We start from the raw sequence: 13553 nt of genomic DNA, 5'->3' as shown, positions 1-13553 counted from the left end.
GTGGCGTATGCCTTTAATCCCAGCACTCGGGAGGCAGAGGCAGGCGGATCTCTGTGAGTTCGAGACCAGCCTGGTCTACAGAGCTAGTTCCAGGACAGGCTCCAAAGTCACAGAGAAACCCTGTCTCGAAAAACAAAAACAAAAAAAAAAAAAAAAACAGATGAAGAATAGATGGGAAAACAGATGCACACGTGCATGGGTGGATGGACAAGTAGGTGAATGGGTGGGTGGGTGGCTGAATGGGTAGATGGGTAAGAAAAGAAAGACAGGTAGATGAAAAGCATAGGGAACGATGTCTTTGAGTAGAAGAGTTTGTTTGTTGGGGTAGAGAGCCATATACCAAATTGCCCAACCCCTGGGGCTAGGAATATTCCAAGGTGTGTCCCTCGAACATGGACATTAGGTGGGGACTGGCCAGACATGTGGCCTGTTCTTTACAGGCCTCTGTATGGGTTTTGGGTCTTCCTTGTGTCCAGCCTCATGTTGAGAACAGAATACCAAGGCTCCAGGCCTCTCCCTACACAGAACCAAACACCAGCCCAGGCGAAAAGAGAAGCTGGCTTCCCTCAGGCCTGGGAGCTCTGCTCCATGCAAGCCCTCTACCCTACGGCTCACCACCCCCACCATGAAATTCCACGGTGGCTGCTTCCTTCCTGCTTTTGAGGAAAAAACACTTTGTCTTGAGCTTCCGTTTCTCTGAGAAACGGGGAATCTCTGTTTCCTCCGATTGCACTGTCCTAGGGCCTTGGTGAATTGCCCCAACCCTCCAACAGAACAGGAAGTGGCTCCAGACCCTAAAGGCCCCCACACAGAGGTCCTGTCCCAACCTCGCCCTAGAACAGAGCCAGGGCTGGAAGCAGGAAGCTCTGCTGTGGACCTGGAATTTCCTGATGTGGTGAGAGAATCCTCATCCTCTCCACTCCCTGGGCCTGGGTGTAGGATTTCAGCCCTGGACTGGGGCCCTGTGGGTGACAGGGCTGTCTAGCTCCCCTGATACCTCAGCCTGAAATGATTTCGAGGGACAAGACCTCAGAGTCCAGGCTAGTGAGGGAGTGGGCCTGGAGATTAAAGCCTGGCCTCTGGGCTGAGCTGCTCTCTGGGGGCAAAGGCTGGAGCGGGGAGCCTAAAGAGAAGGGGACCTAGGCCTTACCCTCAGGGCCCAATGCCAGTCTCCAGCTGCCTGCTTCACGCTGGAACCTGTGATGTAGCCCAGGCCACTGCAGAGAAGACAGACACATGTCAGAGCGAACAGCTGGGCTGAGTGGAGTGTTCGTGTTGGCCACCCACCCAGCCAGCCTGTGGAAGAGCAGGTCCAGGAGTCCTCTACGGCTGCCTGCCTCCATGTCTGCTTAATGTAGGGTTGGTGAGTTCAAGGGGACTGTGGTGCTCTTCCCACAAATCATGGCGCCCCACACTTACCTGCCCAGTGGGATGGCAAAATAGAAGACCGAGAGCATAAGCGTGCGGGTGTTCTTGGTAAACAAGTCGCCGATGATGGTCGGTGCGATGGTGGAGTAGCTGGCTTCACCGATACCTACTAACCCTCGGGACAGGACCAGCAGCCAGAAGTACTGTGGAAGAAGACAGAGAATGCTGGAGGACCAGCCATTCCCAGGCTTGCACATCCCTATCCCGTTACATACTAGTCCTGGCCGGGTTCAGGAGCCCGGAGAGAGGATGGAGCCCAGGACTAGTCTCAGCAGTGACCACAACCACAGGCCACACAGGGCCCTGGGATTCCCCTCAAAATGATGGATCTGACTGGGACAAATCATTCCCAAGTTGGGAGAAGGCAAGACTGTGTCTGCACAAGCACTGGGGACTATGTGCTCGGGGCACCTTGGCATCTCCGGGTTCACTTTAGGATCCAGAAGTCACCTTTGCTCTGTGCCCTCCCCGAGGCAGGGAGGCTAGACCAAACCTGGCCACACCGAAGACCCACTGTGTGAGGGGAATGGGCACAGTTGTCTAGTGGGCTCTGAGCCCCTCTCTGCTGCACACATCAAAGGCCACAGTGGGGGGAAGGGTGTGGCCATGCCAGCTGCCAGTGGTCCAACCCCTTTGATGTGAACCTTCCACTGGCCCCCAGCTGCCCAGGCTCAGAGTTTCCCTGTCCCACCCACACCACCTGCTCGGCCAGCACTGGCCATGTTCAGCTCTCCCCTGCTGTCTCTATTGTCTCTTTCCAGACATCTCCTGCCACCTCTCTGGCCCTGGATGCTGATCCTCTGCCTTGACCTTGTCTCACTCTCCCTGGTTCCTGGCATTTCTTTCCCTGTGAGTCAACTGTCCACAGCCTTTTCCTATTTTTCCATTGGGTTGTCGTGTCTCTTTTGTATAGATTATATTAGCATTTTCTACACCACAGGGCTAGATTCCCTGTCATCTGTGTCACCAGTGTTCTCAGCCGCCTTTCTCTCCTCTTTGTTTACCCAGTTTCACCATTCACACGCTTCCTGGTGTCTAATTTGATGCTGTCACATCTTGGTTTTTTTCCTCAATGCCTTGTTCCAGAAAGCCTACTCCAGACTCAAAGTATAAAAACACCCTCTTCTATTTCATGTTGAAATGATCTGGGGAGAGACAGCAATCCTCTTCAGCACTCTAGCATGCTAAGGTGGCCCTGCCCCCCTGCTCCCCTCCCCCTGGCCGCCAGGTTGATGCTGTCTCTGTCCTATGCTGCACACGTAAGTACCAAGAAACAGTACTTAGTGTTCTCTCTGCCTACAACAAATAGACAGAAAGGGGACTCCTCCGCTTGTTTTATTTTACCACGTGCTTCATTATTTTTTGACATATATGCGTGATGATAGACATTGATCAAGTTTATCCTTCCACTGGCTACTTAATATGAATACACCCTTGAGTAACTGTGCAGGCCCAGTGGTGGCCATTTGAGTAGTTTCCTGCCTTCCTGCCTGCTTTCCTCTTTGTGTTTGCACATGAGAAGTACGTGCATGAGTGTGTGCAGGTACACAGAGAAGCCAGGAGTTAAATTGCTCTCCATCTTATTCTTAGAAATAGGGACACTCACGGAACCTGGAGCCCACCAATTCAGCTAGACAGTGAGCTCCTAGGAGCCAGCTGACTCCACTCCTAGCTTCAGAGTGACAGGAGAACACTGCCACACTTGGCTTTTACTCAGGTTGCTGGAGATCGAACTCAGGGCCTCAGGCTTGCTTAGCAAGCCCTCTTATCCGCCAAGCCATCTTTCCAACTTCTTTCTCCGTTTTTTTTTTTTTTTTTTTTTTTCGGTTTTTCGAGACAGAGTTTCTCTGTGGTTTTGGAGCCTGTCCTGGAACTAGCTCTTGTAGACCTGACTGGTCTCGAACTCACAGAGATCCGCCTGCCTCTGCCTCCTGAGTGCTGGGATTAAAGGCGTGCGCAACCACCGCCCGGCCGGCTCCTTTGTTTTTTAAATATTTATTTACATTGTGTGCATGTATGTGTGTTTACGAAGATGTGTGCGCGCGCGTGTGCGTGCGTGTGCGTGCGTGCGTGTGTGTGTGTGTGTGTGTGTGTGTGTGTGTGTATACAGTGCCAGAGGCCAGAAGAAGAAGTTAGATCCCCTGGAGCTGGAGTCATAAGTGGTTGAGAGTCACCCTATGATGCGAGCTGAAACCTGGGTCCTCTGGAAGAGCGGTAGTACTCTTACCCACTGAGCCATCTTTCCAGCCTCCCCAATCCCAGGAGGATCCTCGTGTCTGTTTATTCAAACGCTGGAGTTTTTCTAGGCTGTGTCTCTCCAGATAGAGGCTGGGACACAGCAGGGGTTTACAGGATCTTGCCACTCCGATCTCCAAAGAGGCTCCACCAATATACACTCCCACCAGCAGCAAGGCATCTCAGGATCCCACAGCTGTACTAACACTTGGTATTGTCAGCCTCTTTAATTGTTGCCAATCTGACGGGTGTGAAATGGTATCTCATTGTTGTTTTGCTTTGCATTTCTCTGATTCCTCTGGAGGCTGAGGTATCTCTTCCTCCATTCATTGGCCATTGGTCATGTTCTGGAACTCCCTAACAACCCTTTGTTTATTTTCCTAGCATTATTGTCTCTTTCTCTTGTTCTTTATAGTTTAGTTTAGGTTTCTATCCTGCTTTGGTTTTCACTTCCCCATTTGTAGTTTATTCTGCACCATGGTTGACATCGTACCCTTTTCCTCCCCGGAGCTACTGGTGAGAGATGTGCCCTCAGCCAGCACTGGCTCCCCACTCCCTGGGGCCTTGCTTCGTGTCCCTTGGCTGCTTTAGTCGGAATGGCCATTGTTTTGACAACTGACAGGGCAAATCCCATTCACCGTTATCTTTCACATTGTTTTTGGCTGTTTGGAGCATTTTCTCTGCCAAATTAACTTTAAAATCACATTGCCAATGTCCCCCAAAAGCCCCTATGGGGCTTGAATGGTGATCACAATGAGTTTACAAAACAAGCGAAAGCGATGATCTGTTTTTCTCTTTGCCTCTGCTCCACTCTTCTCTCCCACACAGAAGGCATCAAGGCCCAGACTCATTAATCGATCAGTCCCAGCAGCAGCCCCAGGGGCCCAGCCAGGGGCAGGGCAAGGCACAGAGGGCTCTGAAGGCTCCTAGCTTTGTTTCCATGGTGACCACCAGGCTCCACCCTGCACTGGGCCTGGAATTGCCTTGGACCTGACCCACCTCCCCAAGCAAAGTTAGCTCCTGCAGACCTATCTGGTCCATCAGGGAGCATCTGGCTCCTCCTTGTCCTTCAGACTCTTCCAAGGCTCAGCGCTGCCACAGGAGGAAGGACTGGGCCTTAGGCCTGGCACTCAAGGTCTTCCTTGACCTGTTCTCTGCTCTCCTTTCCAGCCATGACACCCTTCTCTTTCTCTCAAAACACAATCCACCATCTCTGCATCTTTGGGTATTGACTCCTGCCTGTGCCAACTTCACCATTAAGTCCTGGCTTCTCAGCCATCTCTGCTAGAGCCACGTGTCACCTCCTCCGGGAAGCCTTCCTGGAACCCATGGACCACAAGGGCCAGTTCCTCTTCAGTGTTCAGCACTTTGGACAGCTTGAAGGCTATGATCCTGAAGCCCCTGTGCCACCTTTCCACCCTCCTCTCTCAAGGGCAGGGACAGACAGACAGCTCTTAAGGATGTTGGTTCTTTTTCCATCGCTCTCCACAGATGATATCCCATGGCTGACTACTCCTAGCCACGAGAAGTTCACTGCCCTCATGAGACAACACAGGCCTTCTTGGAGAGAATGAACAGAAAAGAGGACTTGCTGGACACTGGCCATGCTCCACAGCCAGACATTCATCGACTCAGTTGCTTCTCACAGAGAACCAGCCTGGATAGGACTGTTCCCATTTTAACAATGAAGAAACTGAGGCTCAGAGAGGTAAAGTGCATTTCTCTGGGTCACAAAGCTGAATGGGCAACAAAGTTGGGATAGTCAAACCCTGGACTGTGAAAATCAAGGGTATTTCTTAAAATACCTCGATGCTGAATTGACGCTTGCCTTCCTGGGACTTGGACTCAAGGAGTTAGCTAGTTATGAAAGAGCAAACTGAACCAGAAACGGAGAAAGTTGCACAGTAAGAAAACTGGGGGCAGGGGGAAGGGGGAGGGACAGGGCTGGAAGCCAAGGCCCTTACATCTAGGGCAGACTTATTCTCTGTGCCTGACATTCTGCGGGGCTATAGGCTGCTCAGAGAGTCAGGTTGCCACACAGAGCTGCAAGCCTCGTAGTCCAGGTCAGTACAGAGGAGGCCCTGTCTGCAGGACTGGTTTATAATTGAACGCAAAGATACCTGCTATGGCTTTGCCTTGGGGGTGAAGCTCAGGAGCAGGCTCAGTCTACAGGAGCGCAGACCAGCCTTCCTTGAGAAACCTGTACAATGGACATGGCGGTAGCGCTAGCAAGCAGGAGAACCATGGGGGAACCTCACCTGCTGAGGAATGAAAGAGCTAGAGAAGGTGACGGCCGACCAGAAGAAGATGCCACAGCTGAGGATCACCTTCCTATTGAATCGGTCACCCAGGTAGCCGAAGATGGGGGCAGCCACCATGAAGCTGCAGATGAACACTGTGGAAAGAAGAGAGGAGAACTGGAGGGTGTGCAGGTCCTGGCAAAGGTCAAGTGCAACGAGACACAGCTGAACCTGCCTCCAGCTAGAGGAAGTAGCCCTGGGAGAACAACGTCAATGCCTGGCACCCAGAGCGGGCAGTGAATACACGGGGTTAGAGGATATGGGGCTCCATGTCTTCTATCACCGCCAGCTTATTCCATGTCTTGGAATACTCGTTCACACAGAGTGCCAGCCCAAGGCTTACCACCACACCTCCCAGAGCTTCCCACCCATAGATGAGGCCAAGAGTCAGAGGGAAAGTGACTTGCCAAGGCCCTCCAGGTAGAAATGGGCCTTTGTCTGCCTAGCCCCAGAGCCTGAGTTCCTTAGGCTTTGCCATTTAGTTTTTACTTGCTTGCTTTCTGAGATAAGGTTTCCCATAGCCCAAGCTGGCCGGAACTTTGCTACATAGCCAAGGATGACTTTGAACTCTGGATTCTACCACCCTCTATTTCTCAAGTTCTAGGATTTCAGGCGTGCACCACCAGACCTAGTGTATGTGCTGCTGGGGATCAAACCCAGGGTTTTATGTACGCTAGGCAAGCTCTCTACCAGCCGAGCTACAATCCTAGCCCACACTGTTTTGAGACAAACTCTTACTATGTAGCCCTGGCTGGATTGGAGGAGCATGCCATGAAGACCAGGTTGGCCTCAAACACAGAGTTCTTCCTGCCTCTGCCTCCTGACTGCTGGTATTAAAAGTGTGCACCACCATGCCTGGCTTGCATTTCTTCCTATATTATTCTTGAGCTGGAGAGATGGCTCAGAGGTCAAGAGCAATTCTTGTTTGTGCAGAAGACTCAGGTTCAGTTCCCAGCACCCACATGGTGGCTCACAACTGTCTACAACTCCAGTTCCAGGGGATCTGATGCCCCTTCTGATCTCTATAGTCACCGAGCACTCGTGCAGTGCTTGCACATGCAGAGAAACATTCATACACATACAATTTTTAAAAATCCTTTACAAGTACTTAAGAGAAAGAGAGATTCAGAGAGGGTAAGGGATCTGGTACCTAAAGTCATGCAGCAAATCAGGGCAAACTTGAGTCTGGAACTCCAGGTCTTACCATCAGCCAGGTCACTCAGCCCCCCTCACTCCCAGCAAGCTACACAGGCTATTCTGAACACTGGAAACCCTGCCATTCATTTATTCACTCACGCATGCGTGCACTCACTCATTCAAAAAATAGGGGGGAGGGACGTGTCTTGGTGACTGTCCTAATTGCTGTGAACAGACATTGTGACAAAGGCAAATTATAAAAGAAACTGGGTACCTCCTTACAGCTTTAGAGGGTAAGCCCATGACCATCATGGTGGGGAGTGCGGCAGCAGGCAGGCAGGCATGGTGCTGGAGCAGTAGCTGAGAGTGTACATCTCATCCAAAGGTTGGAGGCAGAGAGGGAGCCAACAGGGATGGTATAGGCTTTTGAAACCTTAAGGCCCACCCCCATGTCACACCTCCTCCAAGGCCACTCCTCCTAACCAAGCACTCAAATCCATGATCCTGTGGGGCCATCTTCATTCAAAACACCACACTTTTATAAGATGCCTTGGTCGTGGTGTCTCTCCATCACAGCAACAGAATAGTAACTAAGACAGGACATCTACAACGTACTGACGTTCGGTGTCTGGGATTCATGGGTGAATGAACATGAGATTCCTGCCTGCTTAGGACTTACATTCTAAGGAAGAAAAACACATAGATAACACAATAGCAGTGATGATTAACAAGCTGTGTAAGACGGTGAGGAATACCAGGGAGGATCAAAGGGCAGGGACAGGAGATTAGAGTTCGGGAAGTTTCATCTCAGCAAAGACCTGCAGGAGGCAAGAAAACATTTACAGAAATACTGCAGGGAGCAGGCAGGAGTGCACTTAGCATATCTGAGGAGCAGGAAAGAGGCCAGAGCGTCTGCAGCTAAAGGACAGAGTGGGGAGGGGTGGAAGAGAAGGTTGAGAGGCCAGACGGAGTGGGATCCTCCATGGAAAGTCAGGAGGGTGCCGAGCAAAGAACTAATGACCTGGTTTTGTTCTCCTAGGACCAGAGCACGGTACAGAATCATGTGGGACTTGGAGAGAAGGCCTCTGTTGGTGATGGGAGGGGCTTGGCATTCCAGGTGAGATAAAGGGGCTCAGGTAGGGCGGGTAGAGGCCAACCACATAGCAAGGCAGCCCCCTTTGTCCCATGGAAGGCTGACCCATTGCCAGCAGGCAGATGGCCAGACAACACCAGCCTCTGCCCACTGGGCTCATGTGTGCATGGCTTAGCAGCCCCTGGAGAGGCAGAGTTTAGGAAGGGAGGAAGGAGTAGTGAGGAGAGGAGGGCCATGAGCAAGGCAAAGTGGGCTGTGGAGAGGACATGAAGGACCCTTCTCTCTGCTGAACTTGAAAACACAGGACACAGGACCTAGTAATTCAGATCTGTAACCTAGGTTTTGAGCAGAATCAGTCCATGGGCCTCAGAGAGACCCTGCTCAGGGTTCAAGCCCAGCTCTGCACCTTCTGAGCTAGGACCCTTTGCCAGGTCATATATGTGACCCAGCTTCACTGGTGTGCTGGTAAATGTGTAAAAACAGGTTCTCTAAAAAGGGGCAGAGGAGGGGACCCGTGATGCCTGGAGACTGAGCATCTCCATTGTCTAAACACTCCCACCCAAGAGACATGAAGCTCTGAGCTCAGAACCTTCTCAACCACAGGCGTTCCCACCATTTAGTTCAAAGGGGTTTACCTCATGCACACTGATAATACCGTGATGTAGGAAATTAGGAAGTGATGACTTCTGAGCACTTATCTGCTTCTTTTAACACAAATCACTCAGTTGTAAGTTTATATAATTTAGTTCTGAACAATGGCTGTGTCTAACAAGCAGCTCACACAATTCCTAAAAATTTAACAATCGGCTTTCATGAGCCAGTCTGAGCCAGCTCCCCACGCCAACTTCCTCATCTGTAAAATGAAGATAAAAATAGCTGCTGCTCTGGGTGGCTCGAGTATTGGATGAGGCAGTGCGGGGGAAGGTGCTTCACGCCCCGCCTGCCTGGGTCAACAAGGCTCTTGTTTACATTAGCCAGGGCCAATATTATTTCCTTACATCTATAGAAAGAATGCTTTCTTGTCAACCCCGCCTACTAAGATCTGCCCCAGATCAGATCAGGATGTGGACAAGGAAAAGCTTAGTCGCAAAGGCTTACGCGTGTTTAGGGGAAGAGGAACAACTGCCTGCTGTATGCCTGTCTGAGCTGGGTGGGGAGTGGGCAGAGAAAAATCAGAGTAGGAGACACCTCTTGTCTGGCCAAAGTACAAGTCCACCCATGAGCGGCACAGTTCGATGTATTTAAAGCCCGGGAGCCAATAAGGAGTATCAAATCTTGGTGATGTCAAAGTAGGCAATAAAACATGCCTAGGAGTTCACCGTGATGATAACACTTTTTATATGTATGTGCGTGTGTGTATGCGTGTATACATATATACACATGCATATATAAACTTTATATTATGTAAATTTCAAGTCTTCTAGTCATATTGTATGATGGTTAATGAAGCATGATGCTTATTGTCAATAACGTCTGCAGTTGTCATTGATGGATCACTTATTATAGGCCAGGCCCTGGACACATTCTTGGCATATGTATTTATTATCTCAGTCAGATTCTTGCTATTAATTTCATCTTACAGAGGAGACGACCGGCTGAACGAAGTGATGTCACATGGCAAGTGTGTGGCTGAGCCAGAATTAAACCTCAGTTTAGCCGACTCGAAAGTCCTTGCTCTAAATCCCATCACTCACTGCCAGACTAGGAAGGAGATGGTCCCCACAAATGCCCCTGAGGTCAGAGAATGTTCAGGGTGTACTGGGACAGCAGGCGATGGGTCAGATAGCAGTCTGAGAAGGCCACGGAGGGAGATGGGTCTCTAGACACCACAACTGGGCTGGCCCATCCCACCTCTGTGGAAAAAGCTCCCATTGGATGACTGAAGGAAACTGAAGCAGGCACCCAGGCCTTGGCCACATCACACTGTCTTCAACAGGGTAACCTTCTGGTTCGCCCACCCCTGACGTTTTGCTCATGTGGTAGACGGGAACACCAGGGCTGGGTAGATTTCCGTAGGCAGGAGTGCACCTGTTCCCATGCCAGTCCAGCCTGCCAGTGCCCCAAGCTCCTCCATCCATCAGAAAACTTGAGCCCTACTTTTCTGTACACACATTACAGCTGGGGCCACAGAGGCCCTGAAGGGTAGGGGAACACACCCTGAATGACATAGCAAGCTGGGCAGGGACCTCAGTGCCTTCCCCTTAGGAGCAAAGGAATCCAGGGTCAGGAATGTGTCCGGTCATCTTTGCAACCTCATCCCTCAGGCTCCTCCTAGCTCTCAGGGGGCATCACTGGTCAGCGGCAGGCTTTGCACATTGTCGGGATAGGGATGGGAGGAACAGCCCAGGCAAAGGCCTGGACACTGAACTGTGTCCCTTGGGAACAATGGGCACTGAGAGGCCATTACAAAGCCAGCAGGCTGCTCTGCTGGAAATAAAGACCAGCAACAGCTAGAAGCTTCCTGTGCCTTCCACCCCTGCCCCATGGTCTTTGTGGGAGGAGAGCTTTCAGACCAGACTGACTGCCCCGCCCCCAACTTCAATGTAGGCAGAGGCTTTCCCGGCAGTTCCCGCATTCAGGAGGACATCCTGTGGCCAGGGTGTGGGGAAGACCTCACTCAGCTCACACTTGCTGAGGCCACAGGTCTCGGACAATGGAGCTGTAGGGCAAGGAGCCAGGCAGAGGGGGCAGGGTACCCAGACTGCTGCTGATGGGAGGAGTCTAGCTCAGTATGGAACTCAGGCCCAAGCTTCACTCTCTCTCCTTTACAGAGCTGGCTCAAGGCCCTCAGAAAAAATGGAAGGGAGCCTGGAGGTAGGGGGATGTGGGGGAGAGGAGTGCCAGGCATCATGGATGATGCGTGTAACCTTAGCACTCAAGAGATTGAAGCAGGAGGACTGCATGTTTGAAACCAATTTGTGCTACATAGCAGGTTCCAGGCCAGCGTGAGACACATAGCAAGACTTTGTTTCAAAGCAAAATGAAAAGTACTTAGGACATGGCTCAGTGGCAGAGCACTTACCTAGCCAGTGCTAGGTCCTAGTATTGATCCCCCGTATCACAAAGAGAAATAAGACAGATGGCCGGCTGAACGACTAAGGTGTTACCTCCTGGGCTCACTCAGTGTGCTAACATCCAAAAGGTTGGAGCCTCACATGGGTTCTGCATGCTGACAGGCAACCACAGCTGTATCCCTATCCATGGTAGGAGATGCCACGCTCACTATACATGGGACCTTCCTGACCAGAGAAAGTGGCGTCATAGTAGGAGATAGCAAGGTGGTTGCTAGGGGAGTTGCTGTGGCCATGGCGTCTATCTCCTGCCCCTGCCTGGCCTGGCTGAATCAGGGCTATGTTTCCCCAGTCCAAATTCCAGCTGACTGCTATTTCAAGAAGATACACAACCCTCCACATCCTGTGGGCAGGGAGGATGCTCAGACAGATGTGGGCAGCCTCTGCCATCCAGGCACAACCCAGGCCACCCTAGCCAGTGGGGTAGACACAGGACACACATGGCTCCTCTGGTGGCATCTGGGATCTCTCCACATTCAGCCCTCAGACAGGAAGAATCCACCACGGCTCTCTTTCCACTCTACTTTGGACAGAGAACGTGGGCTGGCCTCTCCAGCCACAGGTGGGTGGCTTCTTGGGCCTCCTTTGGACAGCATCTCTGGGATGGTGGCTGTGGGGCTCCGCAGCTTTTCCTGTGGAATCTAAGTCTGCTAGAGCAGGGTGTTGCTGGGCTGATCAAGATGGAAGAGGAGCAAGACACTGTCTAGTTTCAGTCTGAGCCATCTCTTCCTCCAATCCTACCCCACTTCCTGTGGCCCCACAAACTCAAGCCCTCCATTCCTGCACTAGGTGACAGAGTGAACATGCTGATGCATACAACTTCAGGGACCACCCTGCTCGCAAGCCCTTCCCTGGTTCCCCATTGCTCCAAGACAAATCCAGGAAGCCCAGCCTTCAAGCCCTTCTCAGGAATGTTCTACTGATTCCTCTGCCTCCTCTTCCTCCATTTTCCCCATACTGAGCTTATGGCTGACCAATAGCAGGTCACAAAGATCAGGTAACATCACAAACAACCATCACACCCACTGTCCTTCCCTATGTTGTATTGATACTGATTCCCTCAGATCCATCTTTAAATTTGTTTATTTTCTCTTCATCTAGGTCTAGTTTATTCATTAATTTATCTGTCACTTTATTTTACACTTTTTTTAACTTTCTTTTTTTTAATAATTTATTTTAAGTGCATTGGTGTGTTTGTCTGTGTGTTGGATCCCTTGAAATTGGAGCTACAGACAGTGGTGAACTGCCATGTGGGTTCTGGGAATTGAACCAGGGTCCTCTGGAAGAGCAGTCAGTGCTCTTAACCACTGAGCCACCTCTCCAGCCTCTTTTTTAACTTTCTACAAGTTTCATATATTTTAAACATCCTTTTGTTATTTTTTTTATTGGGTGCTATTCTTTTTTATTTGTTTGTTTGTTTTTTGAGATAGAGTTTCTCTGTGAAACAGTCCTGGCTGTCCTAGAACTCATTCTGTAGACCAGGCTAGTCTCAAACTTACTGAGTGCTGCCTGCCCGGAATTAAAGTGCTGTGCTAATATATATGTATGTATATATATATATATATATATATATATATATATGTGTGTGTGTGTGTGTGTGTGTGTGTGTGTGTATGTGTGTATATATATATATATATATATATATATATATATATATATATCATGACTTCCTCTGAACTCTAAAAAACTAAGCATTCCTAGGGCTTTTACTTTTTTGAGACAGGGTCTCACTCTAGCTCAGACTATCCTGGAATTTGTTCTGTAGCCCAGGTTACTGCCAAATTCATAGTAATCCTTTTCTCAGCCTCTTAAGTGCTTGGGATCTCAGGTGTGAGCTACCATGCCCAGCTAATCACAGCTATTTTTAAAAACCAGACTATCTTCTGTAGTTCTTCGGGCTGTCTCCAGGACCGGCTGCTTGCCTCTCACAAGGATGAGATGCCTGTGGCCTCTATTTTTTCCCACTGGTGCTGAGGATGGCACCTAAGGCCTTGCACCTGTGAGGCAAGCACCTACCACTACATCAGCCTCACGCTCATCACGTGCTCTGCCCTGCTGCGTGCACTGTTCGTTTTGGATGTGAATTTGTCTTCAGGGAGAGCTGTCACCTGTGTCTATGCTGGCTCTCCATCATGAAGGCTTCCCTAAAGAGTCACTTGGATTTGCTTTTGCTGGGGTCCCTGGAAACAGATGGTTTCCACGGAAAAAGAAGTAAGTCGCAGGCCTGAGGGCGCCAGGACTGGCACCAGGCTCTCTGCAGAAAGTCGGAGGCAGGCAGGAAACATCTGC

At 50.5% G+C, this 13553-nt stretch overlaps 1 protein-coding gene across 4 annotated transcripts in view; it reads right to left on the bottom strand.

The window, feature by feature from the left end:
* Spns2 (sphingolipid transporter 2) overlaps positions 1-13553 on the bottom strand; it is a 38001-nt gene that overhangs the window by 6097 nt on the left and 18351 nt on the right. For all 4 annotated transcript variants that reach the window (XR_005975629.1, XM_041664380.1, XM_041664381.1 and 1 more), the window contains exons 3-5: positions 5922-6058; positions 1420-1571; positions 1151-1217 (exon numbers count right to left, since the gene is read on the bottom strand). Coding sequence is in view for 3 of the 4 variants with exons in the window: in XM_041664380.1 (XP_041520314.1) it covers positions 1151-1217; positions 1420-1571; positions 5922-6058 (356 nt within the window). In the remaining variant the exon portion in view is untranslated. The remainder of the gene's footprint in view (positions 1-1150; positions 1218-1419; positions 1572-5921; positions 6059-13553) is intronic.

This window comes from Microtus oregoni, unplaced genomic scaffold (genome assembly GCF_018167655.1).
Source record: "Microtus oregoni isolate MIOR12 unplaced genomic scaffold, Mior012 000015F_ref0000493, whole genome shotgun sequence".
Classification (NCBI taxonomy): Eukaryota; Metazoa; Chordata; class Mammalia; order Rodentia; family Cricetidae; genus Microtus; species Microtus oregoni.
The sequence above is the reverse complement of the archived record's forward strand: the minus strand, read 5'-3'. Positions and strand labels throughout refer to the sequence as shown.